The sequence below is a fragment of the Catharus ustulatus genome, chromosome 14 (genome assembly GCF_009819885.2).
Source record: "Catharus ustulatus isolate bCatUst1 chromosome 14, bCatUst1.pri.v2, whole genome shotgun sequence".
Lineage (NCBI taxonomy): Eukaryota > Metazoa > Chordata > Aves > Passeriformes > Turdidae > Catharus > Catharus ustulatus.
Genome location: NC_046234.1, coordinates 7,910,507 through 7,931,173, shown reverse-complemented (window position 1 = coordinate 7,931,173; position 20,667 = coordinate 7,910,507). Strand labels below are relative to the sequence as shown.

Here is a 20,667-nt window from a genome sequence, read left to right as displayed (position 1 = left end):
TTAATTTCTGAAAGACTTCATTCTTAGAACTGTCAGCATGTTCATTCTCATCTTGTACAACAAACTACTCAGGTTAATGGTTTTTAATGTCATTTTAGGTGGCCATAAAACAAATGAATCTCCAACAGCAGCCCAAAAAGGAACTTATTATCAATGAAATCCTGGTCATGAGGGAAAATAAGAATCCCAATATTGTTAACTATTTAGACAGGTAAGTTGTTCTGGTATTGTCTTGTGAATGTTTGTTTACACACTGCAGGCCAAAGGTTAAAAAAAACCCCTTTGATCACTGCAGAGTATGGAGCTCTTTATTATTTCTCTACTCATCTCCAGTAGATGGGAGGAGATTGCATTGGCTCTGCATTAGTGTTTTCTGGCATACATAGTTTGAAGTCTGTTTTTAAAAACCTGGATCAGCTATATCTTACTAAAACAACAACCTGTCAACTCCATGTGCCAAGTATTTCCATGTTCTTCTGTTGTTCTGGGGTTTATTGTTTTTTTTAAGTTGATCAGATTTTCTGTGTCTTTTGCAAAGTGCTGACAAACCATCCTGGAAAATTCATTCCTTTGGGCTATTTCCACTCTTTTCCATTACTGGGGATGCCAGGAAGACTAAGTTCTTGTTTCCAGAAACACCTAATTTGACAGTTTTTTCATGGCCTTTCCTGTTTCTGAATGTATGTTTTGCAAGGTTTTTCTGAACATTTGACCAACTTCTGTCCTGAGTGGTGCACACCCTCCTCCCATGGATAACTTTGAAAGTTGTGTTGCCTTGTTTCTGGGGTTAATGGTTAAGATGATGAGCCAGCTGGTGGCATGTGTCCTGGTTCAAGATTTATCTTTGCTTGATTATCTTATTAAAGTGCATTCTTCACTTGCTTGTCACCTAAAATACCTCCTTTTTCATGGATGTGTCTTTCTCATGTAGACTGTGCAGATTCCAAGAACTGTGTAGCCTAGAAGGAATGTCCTTTTCACTTTATTCTACCTTCATTTGCAAGGGACCTGGAGACAGGAATGGTTATGATGGTTATGATCATTCATTAGTTTAGCTATGCACATTCATCTCCACAGCATTGTTTTCTCCTTTCAGCTACCTTGTTGGTGATGAGCTGTGGGTGGTGATGGAATACTTGGCTGGAGGCTCTTTAACCGATGTTGTCACCGAGACGTGTATGGATGAAGGACAGATAGCTGCTGTGTGTCGGGAGGTGAGGGGTCCCACTCGTGCTTCTGTTTGTGTGCACAGGATTATGCTTCTGTTTCTGTGCTGTTGTCATTAAATGGAGAAGAAAGAGTTCATCCACTGCAGCAGATACCATTCTGTCTATGTTTGCAGGGGACAGTCTATAGTGACAATTGATGTTTCCCTTTCAAAAGCTAGTATGTGCTTCCCCTAGAAAGACATGACTAACAGTGTTGAGCAGCAAGCTCTTCTCTTGACTGCACTGTGTTCTGCTATTCCTTTCTTGTGTGAAGAAATCATGTCATTAATTTTTACCCTTACATTTCTTTTTTCCTCTTTTCAGTGCCTGCAAGCCCTGGATTTCCTTCATTCTAACCAGGTGATCCACAGAGACATCAAAAGTGACAATATTCTTCTTGGGATGGACGGATCTGTCAAATTGAGTAGGTATTCTTGGTCAAGTGCAGCATTCCTGGATGTGGGGTGTGGGATTGCTTTTGAGTGACAGCCAGTTCTCCAAAAGTGATGCTGGTGAGAGTGCCTGGACCCCTGCTTTGAGGGCACCGCTGCAATGTGCAGAGGTCTAGAGAGAAACAGGGTGTGAAGAATGGCTTTACTTCATGTGTGACTCTTCCAGAGTGGAAGGAGTTACAGTCTAAATCTAGTGATTAAGTAAAAGCCAGTGGATGAAACTTGAAGATTTCTTGAAGTGGCCAATTCCATAATACCTTGGCTACTACAGCCCTGGGGAAACACAGCATGGCTGCTTTTCCAGCTAGATTCCACAGTGCATTCTCAGATGGGGGTTCTTAATGGGGATTCTTTTGCTTGATTTCAGAATTCAAGCTGGCTTTAACAGTATTTGTTTTTCTCCTCAGCTGATTTTGGCTTCTGTGCTCAGATCACCCCTGAGCAGAGTAAACGGAGCACAATGGTGGGGACTCCTTACTGGATGGCACCAGAAGTTGTAACAAGAAAAGCATATGGCCCCAAAGTGGACATCTGGTCACTTGGGATCATGGCAATAGAAATGGTGGAAGGAGAACCTCCATACCTTAATGAAAATCCTCTCAGGGTAGGGTGGAATATCAGATACTGCTGTCTTTCTAATTTGTGCCATATTTTGTCTTCCATGAGGTAAAATCCCATTCACAGAATCACAGAATAATCAGGTTGGAAGAGACCTCCAAGATCATCATGCCCTAACACCTCAACTAGACCATGGCACCAAGTGCCACATCCAGTCTTTTTTTAAATACAGCCAGGAATGGTGACTCCACCACCTCCCCAGGCAAAGCGTTCCAATACTTCCTTATTGCTTCAGTGAAAAACTTCTTCCTAATATCCAACCTGTATCTCCCCTGGCACAGCTTGAGACTGTGTCCTCTGGTTCTGTTGGTTACTGCCTGGTGAAAGAGACCAACCCCACCTGATCACAACCACCTTCAGGGAGTTGTACAGAGTGATAAGGTCACCTCTGAGTCTCCTTTTCTCCAGGCTGAACAAGCCCAGCTCCCTCAGCCCTTCCTCACAGGGTTTGTGTTCCCAGCCCCTCCCCAGCCTCGTTGCCTCCTCTGGACACACTCAAGTGTCTCAATGTCCTTCCTAAACTGAGGGGCCAGAACTGGACACAGCACTCAAGGTGTGGCCTCACCAGTGCTGAGTAGAGGGGAAGAATGACCTCCCTGCTCCTGCTGGCCACACTGTTCCTGGTACAGGCCAGGGGCCATTGGCCTTCTTGGCCAACAGGGCACACTGCTGGCTCATGTCCAGCTGCTGTCCATCAGTAGCCCCAGGTCCCTTTCTGCCTGGGCACTGGCCAGCCATACCATCCCCAGCCTGTAACATTGGAGGGGGTTATTGTGGCCAAAATGCAGCCAATTCACGTCAGCTTGAACTATTTCTACAAAGGCCCGCTTCTAAAAATGTTCCTACAGCACATCTGCTGTAGCTTTTGATTGCATCACTGTGAGAACCTCAGAGGCAAAGTGGCATGTACCTGTGCAGAAACTTGCCACTTTGGCCTTCAGCAGTGACTGAAATTTCTCATGCCCTTTTTGAACTCTCTTTGAACTGTATCTCTGAATTACAAAAATTTTCAAGTACCATGCTTCTCCAGTTGGGGAATTTTTATGATAAGCATTGGAGCTATACCTGCCGGCATAAAACTCTCTTCAGTCTCAGACCAGTGCTGATTGAACCTTACCTGAACTTTCCAGGAAAGATCACTGGTTCTAGTAATGCCACAATTATTTATTATCAAACACATTTCTAAAAGTATCTTTTAGCACAGATACTTGTAGTAAACTAGTGTATTTTGAAGTTTTCAGTTTTATCCTAATGTCTTAAAATGAAATGGTCAGTTCTTTTAGTAAATGAGTGTGTAGTAGTGGAGGAATGTATTTACCAGGATAAAACCTCATGACTGACAGCTAAAACAAAATGCTGCACAGTTAATTCCTGCGGGAATTTATGAGAAAATTAAATTTTACCTATATGTATACATAGATATTTTTTGTTAAGGCTAGAATTAAAATAGTGTATGATCTTTAGCCTTGTCCATACTGTAAAGTTGTGTTTTCTCTGGTTTGTGGCACCCAGACTGTGTATTGCAGACTGACAGAAGAAACTATAGAAGGGTCAGGATCTACCTCCCAGCTGCTTAAGAAAAGAATACATCAGTTATACAGATTTCAGTCTTTCAATTATACAAGTCTTTCACTCTTTTGAGAGAAGGTTCCTGAGTTTTCTTGGAAGACTTCTTTTGGTTTGATAGGTGCCCTGGGGTTTTTGGTTCCAGGGCACACATGTGGAATATTGTGCACTGTGTCACCTTGTTAGGGTGGATAAGAAAGAAACAGGCTTGGATTGAAAGCAGTGCTGGATAATCAGAGTGCACTGTAGCTGGCAGGGTGGCACTAGGCCTCTGTCACTGCAGCCCTGTTGTCCCAGCAGAGACCTTTACACATCACAGTTTTGCTTCTGTTTCCTGTGAACCCATATTTCACTTGCAAAAAATGCAGTTGCCTTGTATAAGGCAGCAAAAGCAAGTGAAAAGAATTAGCATTATTGATCTGGATGCTGAAAATTCCCTGCTTCCTTAATCTCCAGTGTTGATAAGGGGTCCTCAAGAAGCCTCAGGTCAGCTGTTACAAAGCATGTTGGTTTTGCACGTTTGAGGGAGGAAGCCACCGTTTCTTTTTATGAAGAAAAACTTTATTAACAGAACTAAAAAAATAATAAGAATCAGAATAAAACTTTCAGAACACGACTTCTCCTCCCCCCACCGTCTTTTCTTTCCCACTGACAATGTACAGAAACAATTCAGTCAGTTTATTACCTCCAGAATAGTCTTTCTTCAGTTCACCTGGGGAGAGGAGTCTCTCTTGTCACACTATGGAGACTTCTCCAGAAAACAGTTCTCTCATGGCTTTTAATTTCCATGAATAGCAGCTGCCCGGAAATCTGCAGTCGTGAAGTCCCTCCCATCTTTTGCAGCCTTCCCACAGCTGTGTTCATGGGCCATATCAAATTTACAAGGTACTGTTTTAAGGATGAGCTGTTCAAAAGCAAGTTCTCTTTGTCTTTCTCTGAGATCATCTTCATCTCTGGGAACAGAGATCTTCTTCTTTCCCTGGGGAGCAAAGGGCCTTCTTCACTCTTCTCTCTCTCTCTGTTAAAACTTCTCATGGGATCACATCTACTTCAACATCTGCTTGTTCAGCATGGATGCCTTTGCTCATGTCTACAGTGTGAACACTCCAGCCCACCCATGCTTTTTTCCATGATTTATAGGGATATTCAATATATCATAGTCCATCACCATGGCTTACAGGAGAATTTCAGCCTAAGGCATCACCTCATTTTTCCTTCCATCTGGGACCTGACTTCTTCTTTACTGACCTTGGTGTCTTCTTGTTGTTTCTCTATGTGTCTTCACTCTGTCCTTTTCTCTCACTCCAGAGAGAATTGAAGGTCTGCAAGTCTCATCTGTGCAGTGAAAGAGTTAATGTCTCACCTGAGGGCTGCAGAGGGTCATGAGATCCCTGCCAGGTGGTGGTCAGAGCTGTTTATGGTGGAGAACTCTTAGACTAGTGGAGGGTTACCATGGGGATGGAATGACTCCTTTTTCTGATGAGACTATTAAAAGTTTTACCACATAAGTGAAGCTGATTTGGAATTTAGAGACTGCTGAAAGATAGTTGAAGCTGCATCCTGTCTGCCCCATTATGCCTTTTCATCATACTGTATTTGTGCATGCAACTTGATGTGTCTGTTGAACATGAGACTTCAAGTGTTTCTGGTTTTTTATCCAAGGAATAAGCTGATGGATTTTGCCTTTTTTTGTGCAGTCACCATTTTTTATCAAGAACAGAGCAAAATCTTGATGAATTTTGTTTTATGGAAGCCATACTTTAGGGACCATTAGCACTGCAGAGATGCATTTTATGTAATAATCCTTTGAAATAATATATTTAGGCCACACAGACTTTAAAATCGCCTGTAAAAGTGTGTCAATACTTGGAGAAGTAAAATGTTCTGCAGTAGTTCCTACTAAGTCAGCCAATAAAATCAGCTGTCAAGGCAAGATCATTTTGATGTTGTAATAGCTGTGACTGCATCAGGATTTTTCGGGGGTTTTTGGTTGGGTTTTTTGTTGTTGTTGTTATTATGTGAATCGTCTCCATCCCTCTGCCAGGGAATAAACTGCCAGTGGAGATTGGAGCTTAAAAATTGGGTCTATGTGAATATTTCTGGGTGTGAATGAAACAGTCTTCTGTTTCCTTTGTCTTCAGGCATTGTATCTGATAGCTACCAATGGGACACCAGAGCTGCAGAACCCAGAGCGACTCTCGGCTGTGTTCCGAGACTTTCTTAACTGCTGCCTGGAGATGGATGTGGACAGGCGAGGGTCTGCCAAGGAACTTCTGCAGGTAAGATATGAAGCAGCTGCAGGTGAAACAGATGTGTAAAGGATCAGTTTTCTGGTCAAATAAAGGCATGAGGTGGCTGCCCCCCCCTCCCCTCAATATTAATTTCCAGCCTTGGTGATTTCAAACAAAGACTAAGTAGAATCCTATAGTGGTTTGGGTTGGAAGATACCTTTAAAGGTCTGTCTAGTCTGACTGAGCTGGGATCTCTTAAACTAGGTCATGTTGTTCAGAGCTCCATCTGACCTGACCTTGAATGTTCCCAGGGATGGACTTCCACCTACATCTCTGGGCAACCTATAGCAATATTTCACCATTCTCCTTGTAAACTATTTCTTAATTAGATCAAATCTAAATTGATTGTCTTTGAGTCAAAACCCCTCTTGATCTGTTGTAACAGACCCTGCTAAAAAATGTGTCCCCAACTTTCTTACAAGCCCCCTTGAAGTATTGAAGAGTTGTGAAGTGAGGTCTCTGCAGGGCCTGCCCTTCTCCAGGTTGAACAAGCCCAGCTCTCTCAACTTTTCCTCAGAGGAGATATGTTCCATCTCCTGGCCATTTCTTTAGCCCTGTTTTGTACATTTGGAAGTAAATTCAGTTTTAATTCTTGACAAAAGAACTGAAGTAGAATGATACTAGGTATAGAGGCCTGAAATGACGTTGGTGGGGGAGGAACCCAGTAAAAGCAGTCACAACCAAGCTGTCAGAGATTCGACTGTGGGGAGATTACTGTGAGCCTCAGAGGGGGCCCCAGCTTGTCCCTCCTGCTCTCTTAGAGGCTTCTGCCACTAAGCCCCATTTTAGAGGTTTCTGCTACCCAAATAGGGACAGCTGAACAGGACTTGTCCCAGCCCTGTTTGCTGCCTGGCACAGTCAAGCTTCTCAGGGTTTGCTGCCAGGTTTTGTGGCAGAGAGGGAGCTGCAGAACATGCCACTTGACTGTCCCTGCTGGGAAGGAAGGTGCCAGCCAGCACAGGAGGGCCAGGGGATAGAATGGTAGACACTACTGTCCCTGCAAGCCAGAGCTGAGTCCATCAACACTCTGCCACTTCTGGCTCCTGACTTGCTGCTGAAAATCTGTGCCTCCATACACGTCTTGAGAAAATACATGATCCTAAATCCTTCTGGGTTAAACATTTCTTAGAGGTATTGGAGTTTCCTAAGGAATGACTTTCACATATCTTTTTTGACAATTAACACAGTTAGTGTCTTTTGAAAGGAGAAACTTAAGCGAGTCTTTTGAGTTTCCTGAAAGGAACGAAGCTCGAGGCAGCAAGCAGCATTCCCAGAGTGCTGACAGGGCAAAAATCCCAGCCAGCTGAAGACACCTACAAAAATGGATTGATAGGTGTGTGGGCCATGTTTGCCTGTGATAGCAATGTCTGGGCATGAAGGTGGAAGTGCAGATGGTCCCCTCAGTCCTATTTCTGGTAAAAACTGTTATCCTGGTCGAGCCTGTGAGGAACTGTGTTTGGAAAGTAATGGTACCTTTCTGGTTTTTTTTCCTTTGGGCAGCATCCATTTTTAAAATTAGCCAAGCCACTCTCAAGCCTGACTCCTCTGATCATTGCAGCAAAGGAAGCAATTAAGAACAGCAGCCGCTAGCACTGCAGGTCAGCTTTCTGTCCTGCCAGCTCGGAGCAGGACTGAGAACACAAACTCTGTAAAACCTCAACTCTCATGCTGCGGGACAGATGGATGGATGAACAAACCAACAGTCACAGTCATGGTGGTAGGACCACCCCAGTTCCTCAAGGAGTAAAAAATTATCATTTGTCTTCTTCCTGCTTTCTGGCTCCTTAATTTATTTTTAAGATGAATCGGGGCTAAGGATAGAGAGGTAATGACAGAAAATGCTTTGCTGCCTCAATCATTTCCAAGGTAAAGCAAATTCAGTTGGAAGATTCCCTTCCTTCTCACCCTGTGAATAAGTTGTACATTCACTTTTAAATTGTCCGTTCTTTCTTAACGATGTAAAGTCATGTTTATGGGGTTTTGGTATGGTTCGGAATTGGAGAAGGGCAATTCTTCATTCATTAACTCCAGACTGCCTTTTGAATATAGCCCACTTGCCAGTTTTTGCCCAGTTGTGGTACTTCTGCCTGAGGAAGAAAGTGCAATTGCATTTCCAACCAGAAAGGAATGAAGAGTGGGACAGACAAAACATCCTGTGGAGATACAGGTGTTCAGCTGGGACTGTGTAGTGGTTCGGTTCTTGCCAATTGGATTTGTACCACTAACTGCAATCTCTTTGCCTGGGTGAGAGTCTTATACAGCTGAAACAGCAGAAAGATCAGTTGGTGTCCTCAGAACAGGTTTGTCTGATGCAAAGCTGTCAGAGCAATGTGAGGGTAGAGTGGGCCCAGCCGTGCCCAGGGCTGAATCCCAGTAGAGCCCTGGCAGAGCCCAGAGCTGCCTCAGCATCTGTGGAGCCAGGCTGGAAAGGAGATGCTGGTGGTGACAAGTGGCAGCAGCCTGGTTGTGGGTGCCTCTTCCTGGGAGAGGACTAATCCTCCTGTCTCAGAGCCAAACTGGGTGGGGGCTGTTCTCCAGGGAAGTCATGGTCATGCTGAGAAATGTGCAGCCTGGTGGGATTGGCATCCTGAGTCTCTGCAGGAGTAGGGAAGAGCAAACAGAGCAGAGTGGTGGTGTCACTTCTGAGGGTGCCAGTTCTTCTCACATCTGTCTTGTAGCTCCTGGGAAAGGTTTGTACTGCCTGCAGAATTCTCAGCAGAGGGGCACGGGACAAGGCTGCTCTGCAGGCTCCCGCACAGGTGAGCGTCCCTTTAGGCACAGGAGTTCTGCCCTGGGAACCAAAGCTGACGTGAGAGGAGCCTGCACAGTTCAGATCTGCAGCAGCCAGCTCTGGAGGAAAGCACCTTAAAACCTGGAGTTGTGCACTGAGCAAGAACAAAGGTGTGAAATGCAAAGTGGATTACAGAATTCCTTGGAGACATCAGGCCAGCCTGGTTTTTTGCTATCCTACTTCTGGCAAGCACTGCACAATGAAGCTCTTGAGTTGCTGCAAGAGAGGGCATTGGGGACGTGCTTGAGGATTGTGCTTGACCAGTCAGCGGATTTGGAAGGGAGCAAAATACTTTCAGTATGCAATTTGTGTTTTATTTATTCATCACTCATTAAAAGCATTTGCATGGTGTATTTGTTGCTGTATTTTAGGAGTACAACTCAAGCCAGACCTTCAAAACAGCAACTGAAGCAACATGAGCCAAAAAACCGAGTGAGCAAAGAAACCCCCACGGTAAAACAGCTTTCTGCTCTAGATATTCATGTTGGCCTGGTCCTGCAAAGGGTTAAGTAGCCTTTAAGGCATTCATGGCCTTCATGTCTGGCCAGCAGGAATGAAGGATGCTTGGGCTGTTTTTTAATCAGCCCAGGAGCATGTCTAGCTTTGGCTTTCTGTTTAGTTGCTGTCTTTGTCTGGCAAGTGTCCTTACTGATGCTACCCTCGCTAGCACTGGCCATTGCAGTGTCCTTGGCAGAGGTAACAGGTAGAGACAACCCTCCTTGAGTTACCACAGCTAAGCAGAAATTAACTTTTCTTCATTTACTGGGGAGCACAAACAGGTCTGATTTTTCAGATGGCCAAATAGCATGCTGAGGAAGCAGCTCTGGTTTCCTGAACTGGGGGAACATTGGGAGGAGCTGAGGGAGCACCCAGAAGCCCACAGCTGGAGTGACAGTGGTTGACAGGACCTGGAGCAATGGCTGCCAAGCTTTCCCCCCATAAAAGAAGCCCCTGGGGAGTGGGAGTGGTCAGGACAGGCAAACAGGCACAGCAGATGGTGCAGAAGGGTGTCAGGAAGGTGCTTGAAGCCCTGCCAGGCAGCAATGACGTCCACCAAGCAGAAACCCTTCTCTAAGCTCTGCACCTGCCACAACCCATGCAGCAGCCCAGACAGAGCTCTGGTGGGACTGTGCTGCCAGCCAGGTGTCAGCAGCAGGCTGTGCCCTGCTCTTAGGCCAGTCCTGGTGGTAGCAGCATAAGTACACCTGTGGGACATGTGCCCAGGGAGAGGAATCCCTCTGTTTTGGGCCACAGCTGCAGCAGGAGGCGAATAGGGACAGGAGTATCCAAGCTCACTGAACCCCTTTCCATAATTTACCAGCAATCCTGGCTAAGGAGGAGATCCCAAGTGATTGGACTATGGCAAATGTGACATTGATCTACACAAAGCCCTGGAAGGAGGATCTTGGGAACTACAGGTCTGTCATCCTGACCTCAGTGCTGGGAAAAGTCATGGAGCGGATCATCCGGAGTGCATCACATGGCACATACATAAAACAACCACAGGATCAGGCCCAGCTTGTGTGGGTTTGTGATAGGCACATGCTGCATAACCAGCCTGATCTCCTTTTACAACAGCATGACCTGCCTAGGGCATGAGGGGAAAGGCTATGGATGTGTCTGCCTGGAATTTAGTAAAGCCTGTGTCAGTGTTTCCCACATCTTTCTGCTGGAGAAACTGGCTGCTCATGGCTTGGATGGGTACACTGTTCTCTGGGGAAAAAAAAACTGGATGGATGACTTGGGCCCAGAGAGTCGTGGGGAATGTTAACATCCATCTGGGGCTGTCAGTAGTGGTGCACCAGGGCTGGGTACTGGGGCCAGTTTTGTTCAGTATTTGTATTAGTGATCTGGACAAGGGGATTGAGAACACCCTCAGGTAACACCAAGCTGAGTTGCAATCTTGGTCTGCTGGAGGACAGGCTCTGCAGAGGGATCTGGACAAGCTGGATTGCTAGTCCAAGGCCAGTTGGATGAGGTTCAACAAGGCAAAGTGTCAGATCCTGCACTTGGGTCACAGCACCCCCCTGCAGCTTCAGGCTGGAGAAAGAGTGGCTGGGAAATGCCTGGTGGGAAAAGTGCTGGGAGTGCTGATAGAGAGCAGCTGAGCATGAGCCAGCAGTATATAACTACCTGAAAACAGATGGAGCAATGGGGCAATCAGTCTCTTCTTGCAAATAACAAGCAATGGGATAAGAGGAAATGGCTGCAAGTTGCACCAGGGAAGGTTTAGATTGGATATAAGAAAAATCTCTTCACCAAAAGGATGGTCAAGCATTGGAACAGGCTGTGCAGGGCAGTGGTTGAGTCACCATCTCTGGAGGGATTTAAAAGATTTGTAGATGGGGCACTTGGGGACAAGTTTAGTGGTGTGCTTGGCAGTGCTGGGTTGATGGTTCTACTCCATGAGCTCAGAAGTCTTTTCTAACCTGAATGATTCTGTTCTGTTTAGAAGACTTTGTTTCTCTTGTGAGGTCCCATTTTTGTCTGTCAGCTCAAGATCTGTGTCTGTCGGAGAAGCTTCCTTGCAAAAGAGTAATTTGGGCTGGAGATGGGCTACCCTCAATGTGTAAAGCATTCATCAGGATGAAACATGTTTGTATTCCTGTAAGAAGTGAAAAAATGAGTGACAGTTTCTTTTTCCAGTATATCTTTTACTTTTTCCTATCCACAAAAAACAGACAGCCATCCTTTAAAAGGAAGGCACTTTGTAATAGCATATGTTGACTGGACATACAGTCTAAGCAATTCTGTTGACAAGCTGCTCTGTTTGTTTGGGGAAGGGGGAATTTCCTATTTATTTCCTTTACCTGTAAGTATTTCAGCATCTCTACTTTAAAAAAAAACACCATCACAACTTTCCAGAAGACAGTAGGTATGGAAAATAAGGAAAACAAACAGTAGCACTTTTTTTTTTATCAGTCTATGCCTCAGCCTACAGAATATTGTTGGCACTGACTTTTTTTAAGACAGCCCCTGTCCTGAGAGGCCTTACTTTTATTAAATATTATATTCCTTTTTCTTTGCATCAGCAAGAGAGATTTTTTTCTTCTAAAACCAATTCCTGGGAGGCAGACAAGATTCAGCAGAAATAATCTCTGCCAGTGGCTGTTTTCATCACGGAGTGTACTTCCCCAGCTGAGACTATGACATACAGGGAGCATAGCTTCAGTATCCCTGTGGCTCTGTCCTTGGGACAGTCTCTGGTGCTGAGTTGCACTCACTAATACTGAAAGATGGCAGCTCTGTTTGTATCCTACCAGCCTGGATATAAAATGTGGAAAAGACACAAGTATTTTTTAAAAACTAAATGACACAAACCTACAAAAATCCAGTCCTGAGGGGGTCAGGTCTTGTACTTTATTTACAGGCTCACAGAGTATATTAGGATTGACAGTAGCATTGGCCTTGCAGTAAGGAAAGAGACAAATACTGTAAAATCTCTGGAGTCACCTTGGGTTTTCTGACTGCTATCCTCAGATCTAGCAATTAGTTATATATATTTTTGAAGTATTAGAAATAGTCTGTTTCTGTTGCAAAATGAAAACTAAAAGTTTCAGACACTTCTATTACAAGGTTTTAAAAGATTGGTTAATTGTCTTAATTTTTAAATTAAACAGTGAAATACCCTATCCAGTAACTTGACTATGATTCCCACCCCTGCAATGAAGATGTGTGAAAATGAGCTGATAGCTCACTGTGATTTAAACATTTTGGAACAGAAACGTGGTAGCAGTAAAGTCAGGGAAGTTTGAGAAGCACAGAAAAGTTTATTTATTTAAGAAAAGAGAAAAAAAGATAACCATACCTATGTAAAATTCCATAGAGCTCCTGCATGCACTCCTGGGAACCTGCACGGGGGTGGATCTTACAGTGTTCTCAGGGTTGGATCCTAAACTTGGGCCAGGGTTACATCCTCACTTCTTCTGTCCAGTGCTTTTTGTAAGTACATGTGTATTCTTCATCTTTGGCTCCTGGTTGGCTGCTCCACTACACACAAAAGAACTCAAAGGTTTGTGCTTAGTTTCTTTGAGATCAGTGGCTACACTTGTGCAGGTCTTTGAGTCAGTCCTTCTCTGTGTCCTGCCACCAAAAATTAAACATATTCCAGTCACCATGGGAAGGGAAGTGCCTGTCTCCTGTCCTCTAGTTGTAGGAAATGTCACAGTGCATTATTGTCCATACAGCAGTTATTTCCAGTATATAATCCTTGGGGTGGCTACTGACTGTTCTTCACACTGAGCATGTAAATATTTGTATTTCTTAGTCCAGTCCTGAGCAAAGAGCCAGAGAGAGAGCCCTGTGACATCTACCATTAAAGGCAGGAGCCAGTGTTTCTTTGCTTGACACCTAGGACATGCACTCTAGTGCCAGCTTTGCCTTGCTAAGTGCTACCGAGTCAGTGGTCCATTCACCTTCCTGGTGTTCCTGTTTCCTCTTGGACTATTCATTCATGATGTGTAGCAACTTAATGATGGGTTGATGAAGACCTATAAATAGAACTGTTCATCATCTCGGGTTTTTTTCCTCTCCTCTGCCCATACCAGGTAAATATCTCCAATTTTATCCCAAGTTTTCAGGAAGCAGACAAAGGATAACCTTTGTCTTTCAAGAGAAACCATCCAAACCATCCAAGCTTTTTTTTAGTGTGATTTGCACTTCAGGGATTTTTAAAACTTCTCTTTGCTTGTGTCTGTCCTTGAGCTGACAGGGTAATTCTATTTTTCTCACTGAAACTTACAGAATCTCACTTACCTGCATCTCTTTGGATGCAGTTTAGAGCTGATTGTCATAATCCTAGGTGTGCATCGTGCCTGCAAACCATTACTGGCCTGAGCCTACCAACAGTTGTATGTACCTTTGGTTACAAGAGTTATCTCAAAAGAAAAAATCGTCTTATATTGAAGAGGGATAACCACATGCTCTCTATGGGTGCCCTTTGGGCTGCCAAATGGGCACAAGCCTGCAAACCTTTTTTCTTGCTGCTTAGCAAATCCCCCACAGGCAAGCACTTGAGTTCTGTGAGAACCTGACCCTGACTGAGGAAACTGGGAGCAATACCATTAGTTAAAGTTGATAATATTGAAAAGTACTAATTGATCTAATAGCCTGTGATCACAGTGGCTTTTCCCTGCTCAGTTTTCAAGTAGACCACACATCAGCTTCAGCACCTGTGTGTAAGGTACTTTCTGCTCTGTTTGGTGACACCATGTTCACAGCTGCTGGAGGCTTGCAAGGAACACCTGCCTTGCCCAACTTAGGTACAGAGCTAAAAGGAGCATGGTGAGCACCATGGCCTGGGTTGGCAGCCATGAATGCAGATCAGAAGAGCTGTCAGACACATGTGCACACACCTCTGAATCACAACTCCCTGGTGTTACAGGTTTATGGATGCCAGCCACTAGAACAGATTCTGACCCTGGTATCCAGAGGTCTTTTCCAACATAAAGTATTCTATCTGCTGGATTCAGCTAGGTCCATGTTAGCAACTTTAGTTTGATCAAAGTTTCCTCATGGTCATCTTTTGTGGCCTAAGGCTTCAGCTCCTTTAGCTCCTAGTCCTGAGCTGCTCATGCTAAACGAGACAACTCAGAGAGAAGAATGCATTTCATCCAGTTTCTTCTAGAACACTGAGAGGGCGAGTGTGTGAAAACATGAGTATTGTTTATGTGTAACCTCTCTGCCCTTCATGCCTCTCAGGGGTTTGAAACAGGAAAGAGCTTGCCTAAAGAATGAGATGAAGCAGTGTGTTACTTCTCCCAGGTCTCTTTCCAGTCTCTGCACTTGTCTAGTTTTGTCCCTCTTCCTGTGCCCTTTGCTCCCTCTGTGCTCAGTGGCTACTGCCCAAGACTGTGTAACTGGCACAGATAAAGTGGTCGAGACCCTCATTTCTCTGTCCTTTGAGCTGCCTGGTCACAGCAGCCTTTTCCATCTGGAAACTTGATATGGGGAGAGAATCCCCACTGTTTCTTGCAAAACCTCCAGGAGCCCAGGGCTGCCATCTGAAGTCAGTGCATTGAGGGCTCCCCAGTGTCTCAGGCGGGTGTGACACCACTGCAAACGGGAGGGAATGGTGGCAGGAGATTGTTTTGAAAGGTCCATTTGCTGCTGCATGCAGTGTGTGTCCAGCCCTACCCCAGTCTTAGGGATCAAATTCAAGCACTGCTGCTCTGTCTGGGGTCAGTGAGAATTTGGTTGTTGCTTTCAGTGACAGCTGAACAGGTTGCCAAAGCAGCAGGTGCTGACAGTGCCCCAAGCCCCAGGGCTGGGTGGGTCCCTTGGCCGTGTGGGTGGGAGGGCGCTGCCCCTTTTTCTCACTCTGCCTCACACAAAACTGTGCTGGTCACAAGTGGGTCAGCACAGCAAAAAGGCAGCCTGTGAGCCTCTAACATCCTTGTCTCTTGAGATTTTTGACCTTTGAGCTTAAGCTGTACAAAGGCAACTGCTTTTGGTCCCTCTGTGTATCCCCATGTTAATCAATGCTGCTAAATCCATCTAAATCTGTCTGTAGCACAGCAAGGGGGAAAGGCCTCAGCCCTTCAGTGTGAGCAAGTCAGCCAGCAGGAAGGGAGCTGCTCCACACAGGAACAAGGAGCAAAGGACTGTAGCACCTTGTTCTTGGGCAGAGCCCAAAAAATTCTGTGGGGAAATGTTAGCAGTTATTCTCGTGCACTGATGTGTCAGCACTGCATGTGCTATGCCTGCAAACACACGATTCAAGATCTGCAAAAGAATTCTGCAACTTTTTACTGGATCGGTATGTCACCAGTACTAAGCTCCAGTTTAGTCCAAAACAACCACTTTACACCTCTGCTAGTATCTACTAGATGTTTTTCTTCAGGGTATCCAGACAAAAGTAAACAGAAGAGGAGCCTATGTTTTCACTGTTTACCTGAAATGTTTAGCATTTTGCTGTACATTCCTTTTTTAGGACATGTTGCCAGTTTATAAAATATAAAAGAGAAAAGAAAAAAGAGAAAAATACTGAAAGAGAAAAACAGAAAACAAATGTGTAGAGAAAAATCATCTGAAACTTTTGAGTAAGAGGTAACTGCTCTTTTTAAAAGAGTACTAAGTTATTTACTTTGTAAATGTTCTTATGGCATGGATGTAGGTTACTGATCTCAGCATCCTGTTTTAAAGGCTTCACCTTTAGTTTCCAATATAAAGTTATTTTAAATTGTGTTTGAAGCAATAGGAAATTGAAAAATTGAATAACTGTGTCTTGAAGGTAAAAATTTTGCAATTTGAAACTTGGACCTAAAGTATTGAAAGTGAAAGTTATAAATACCAGTGGAATTGTGTGACAGCAGCTTTTCCTATAGGATGTGCAGCATCAGAAAGCTTTAATCAGTGTGGATGTGCATGCTTTTAGCTTTGTCCTGTGCCACTCTATGTTGTCATCATGCAGGACTTGACCTGCTGCCAGCCCAGGTCACCCTCTGCCACCCCAGCTCCTTGGACGTTGTGTCCGCACAGAGACACAAAGTGTTTCTGCTGCTCCCTGTTTTGCACAAATCCACAGAGAGCTATGATTTTTCCCAGTCTCATATCTCCATTGTGCCATATTCCTAAAGAACCAGCAGCCCATCCCCATGACTACAGCGAGTTACACGGATGGTTGTCAGCTCCACTTCCTGCCTGGAAATCCTGAAACTGCTTCTAAATGCTGATCCCTTCAGCTCTTGGACACCTACTCACACAGAATTGGGAAAAAAATCCCAACTGCCCACTTGCAAGGTGAGTTATGCCAAAGTTAGAGTTCAGTGGGAAATCTCTAGCCATCCTTATGCTTTTAGCATATCTATACAAAGGAGTGTGCACAGATGTGTCTTGTATACAAAGGAAGGAGTGTGCGAGCAACATGACTGGCACTTTTGCTCTGTGTTTGTTCCATACCCATGGGTACAACAACATGGAAACCCTTGTACAGGATTCTATCCCTGTAAGAATGGAGCGTGGCAAGTGGGGGCAGTTGGTTGGCTGCAAGTCTTGGACAGCAGGCAAGCTCTGGCTCCACACCTGCCAGGCCCTGCCAAGGCTCAATGCTGATTCCTCTGCAATAGGAAAGCCCTTCAGTCTTGTTCCTGCCCAGAGGGGCAGTGCTGACCTGGCAGCACAGGTTGTTTTCCCCACAAGTTGCCACGAGATGAGAACACAACACTTGCAAACACTGACTGCAAGTCACAACTCTAGGACCAGTGTCTGCCCCAAGCTTCAGGGGGTGCAGTGGGAGTGTGGCTGGGCTCTGCCCTGGGGCCATACTGCAGTGACAGCTGCACACAGGGAGCATTCAGCTGCCACAAACAGCCAAGTGATGGGTGGAAGGGAGCTGGTCCAGGTCCAGACTGCACTGTTGTGTGCTGTGCTCTGGGGCTGGTGCTCCCCACAGAGGGGACTGGACTGGTGTGTCAGAGAAGACAAAGAAGCTTCAGCTTAAACCTAACTGAGGTGGTGGGTGGGCAGGGAAGAGTGGGCAGGGTCAAGGGGAGTCACAGAGCTCATCCTGCTGGAAGGACAAGAAAAAGGGAGTGGGAACTCAGCAGTAAGGAGAGCTGACGTTTGGAGACCAGGTCTGAATTACACTAAAATCCCACCAAACCTCTGAGATATTGCTGCTCTTCAGCCAGTGACAGGATGAGTCCCTAAACCTGAGGCTAGGTCTTCCTTGTGGTGAGGGACATGAAGGAAGCCTGCAGTGTGATGGACACTGTGATGGGCTGGAAATTCACTGAGAGAAAAGAGGGAGTAGTTGTGAAGTAAAAGGCAGGTGGGGGAGAGAACTGTTCAGAGAAGGTTTGAGCTGTAGCTTGAGCAAGCTGAAAAATGTTATTTGGGGTCATACCAGATTGATTTCCTTTCAGAAGTTATTGGAAAAGTTTATTTTTGGGAGGATGTCATGTTTTCCCTTGGAGGTGTGCATTTGGCCTACTTAAGCTATGTTGCCAAAATGCTCAAGCAAGTCTCCTCTACAGGTCACACCATTTCTTCTTTGGCTTATTGCAGCCCGGTGCTGAGCTGCAGCAGAGCCCTGGTGGAGCCCAGAGCAGCCTCAGCATCCACAGAGCCCAACTGCAAGGAGAGAAACCAGAAATCACCCATCAGTTGAAGGCTCCTGTCCCCCTTGTCCCAGCTCCCATGGTGCCCAGGCCATGCTGGCTGTGCCCAGAGCGGTGCCCAAAGCTGCCCCTTGTTGCTGCCTTGGGCCGCAGAGCAGGAGGGCAGGACAAGTGCCCAGCCTGCAGCCAGCCAAGGCACATCCACCTCCTCAGCAGCTGCCCAGAGGAGGATCCTCCTGTATGTGCTGCCATCTCCCAAAAGCCCTTACCCGTCTGTACCAAGAAGATGGGGACCCACCTCATGCCATCTGCTGCTGTAAGAAAAGCTGATCCCAAATGATGCCATCAGCCTTCTCCAAGGGCACTGCCCATCCACACCACAGCTGGTCCCAAGCACTCCCTAATCCAGACTGGACACCACCTAGAATGCTTTCTTTAGAAAAAACAAATAACAAATTATTGAAAATAGATTACAGACAAAAAAGGGGAAACAAGAAAAAAGGTAAAAAATTTTATCTCTGTCAGGGGCTTGAGGCAGGCCCAACCCCTACATGCCAGGGAAAAACCCACCTACGGGTGAGGGAAGCCGATGCTTTCTCCCTTCCCCTCTGCACTGCCCCCCAAAAGTAATGGTGATCCCAAAGCAAACAAGGGCAGTGGAGCAGACCAAGACCTTTCTTGCCTGCAAAGCAAAGCAGCTGTGCACAGGTTCTGGAGTCCCACCTCTGCTCCCACTATGGGGGCTTGTTTGTGTCGGGCTGGCTGCCAGTTTGTGTCCACCAAAGGGCAGCCCGGACCGAGGGGTGGGGGCGCCGTACCGGGTATTGTCCACAAGGGGGCAGCAGTGCTCTCGTGGTAGGGGCGCAGTACCGGGTTATGTCCACCGGAGGGCGCCACTGCCTGGGGAGTGGGGGCTGCAGTACCGGGCTGTGTCCACAAGGGGGCACCACTATTCAGGTTGGGGGTTGCACTCCCAGGTTTTGTCCGCCAGGGGCAGCGCTGCCCGGAGCTGAGGGCGCTGTGCCGCGTTATGGCCGCCAGAGGGAAGCACAGCCCGGGCGTTGGGGCTGAAGTACCGGGCTGTTCGTCTCTGCACAAGGCAGGGCAGACTTCCCATGCCCGGACCCTGGCAACTCAGCACGGGAATGAGAATACACCTGAGCTTGAGGGAAGGAACTTCTGAGGTCTCCCTCACGCATGGCCTCTCAACTTAGTGCCTAGGCTGCTGAGGTTAGACTAACGCTTTGTTTTGCCTTGTGGCTAAGAAATGCCATTGTTCTGGTGTGCATGTAAAGGGAAGGCTTGTGAAGGCAATCCCTGACCATAGCAGCGCTGGATGAGCTCCTCGAACTCCCGGTACTGCCGGGTGAATTCCTGCTCCATGGCCTTCCACAGCACCTGGAAAAGCCAAACCCTGCTCCATGGGCTGCCACAGCACCTCGAAAAGAAAACCCTGCTCCATGGGCTGCCACAGCACCTGGAAAAGAAAACCCTGCTCCATGGGCTGCCACAGCACCTGGAAAAGAAAACCCTGCTCCATGGGCTGCCACAGCACCTGGGAAACCAGGATTGCTGTTCCATGGGCTGCCACAGCACCTGGAAAATCAAACCTCAGCTCCTTCCCCTGGCCCTGCAGCCCCACAGGCAGTGCAGCCCTGAATCCCAACCATCCCAGTGTCGCACCCATCCCGCTCCAGTTACCAGCACAAGATTTTCCTCTGGGGACAGGGATTTGTGCATTGTCCTCTAGAGGCTCTCCAGGCCTCTTCTGACATCCTTGCCAGGATATTTTTCAATGATTTTCCAGAGTTCCTGCTTGCTGTAGGCCAGATGGAAGCTGACTCCCTCCTCCTTCACCTCCTGAGTCAGGCGGGCTTTGACTGCCTCAAAGAAATTCTGGAAAGGGAAAGAGACATCCCATAAAATTCTTGAAAAGGAAGGAAACATCCCATGAAATGCTGGAAAGGGAAGGAGACATCCATAAAATTCTGACAGGGAAGGAGACATCCCATGAAATGCTGGAAAGGGAAGGAGACATTCCATGAAGAGCCATCCTGAGGTGGATTCCCACATCAGGGCTGACACCTGAGCACTGCCCTCAGTTCCCATGTCTAATTCAGCTGAAATGAAGAATTTCAGTGTTTAATGAAGCATTGGAGGTTTTTATCCTCCAGGAAAGCAGAGTTTAGGGAATTTCACGGTTCTCTCCCCTCCCTGCAGGCTCATGGAGCAGTGGAACTGCTGGAAAATCCCTGCAGTTCCCTGGTGCTCCCCCCAGTTTTCTCCCCAGAGAGGGTTTGGAGCCAGAGGTGGGGATGGGGGATCCCAGAACCTGCAGAGGTGGAAAGCAAAACCTGGATTTCTCAGTTCTCCTCACATCTCTGCCAGAGCTGGGCAGGACATTCCACATCTGCTGGAAAACAAGGGAATCTTCCTTTCCTTCATCCTCTCCTCTTCATACAGCCCAGGAATCCGTTTCAGCATTCCAGCTCCAACTTGGCTGTGGACAAATGCCTAAACCCCAAGGATTTTGAGTTCCTAAATGTATGAACTGTTTCCAGGAATCAGGGATGGGCTCCTGCATCACTTAGACCGCTTTGCACCTTTCCTGGGAGAGCTGGAGAAGGCCAGACAGGATTTTGGGAAACTCAGGTGCCCTGATACCCCACTCACTTCATTGTG

General features: G+C 46.3%; 1 protein-coding gene across 4 annotated transcripts in view; it reads left to right on the top strand.

Annotated features, from left to right (window-relative positions):
* The window catches only part of LOC117003032 (serine/threonine-protein kinase PAK 3), a 130,471-nt gene extending 115,074 nt beyond the window's left edge, over nt 1–15,397 (top strand). For all 4 annotated transcript variants that reach the window (XM_033072638.2, XM_033072639.2, XM_033072640.2 and 1 more), the window contains 6 exons: nt 99–211; nt 1,097–1,214; nt 1,533–1,632; nt 2,068–2,264; nt 5,986–6,123; nt 7,636–15,397. In XM_033072638.2, coding sequence (XP_032928529.1) covers nt 99–211; nt 1,097–1,214; nt 1,533–1,632; nt 2,068–2,264; nt 5,986–6,123; nt 7,636–7,725 — 756 coding nt within the window. In that variant the 3' untranslated portion in view covers nt 7,726–15,397. The remainder of the gene's footprint in view (nt 1–98; nt 212–1,096; nt 1,215–1,532; nt 1,633–2,067; nt 2,265–5,985; nt 6,124–7,635) is intronic.
* The last annotated feature ends 5,270 nt before the right edge of the window (nt 15,398–20,667 follow it).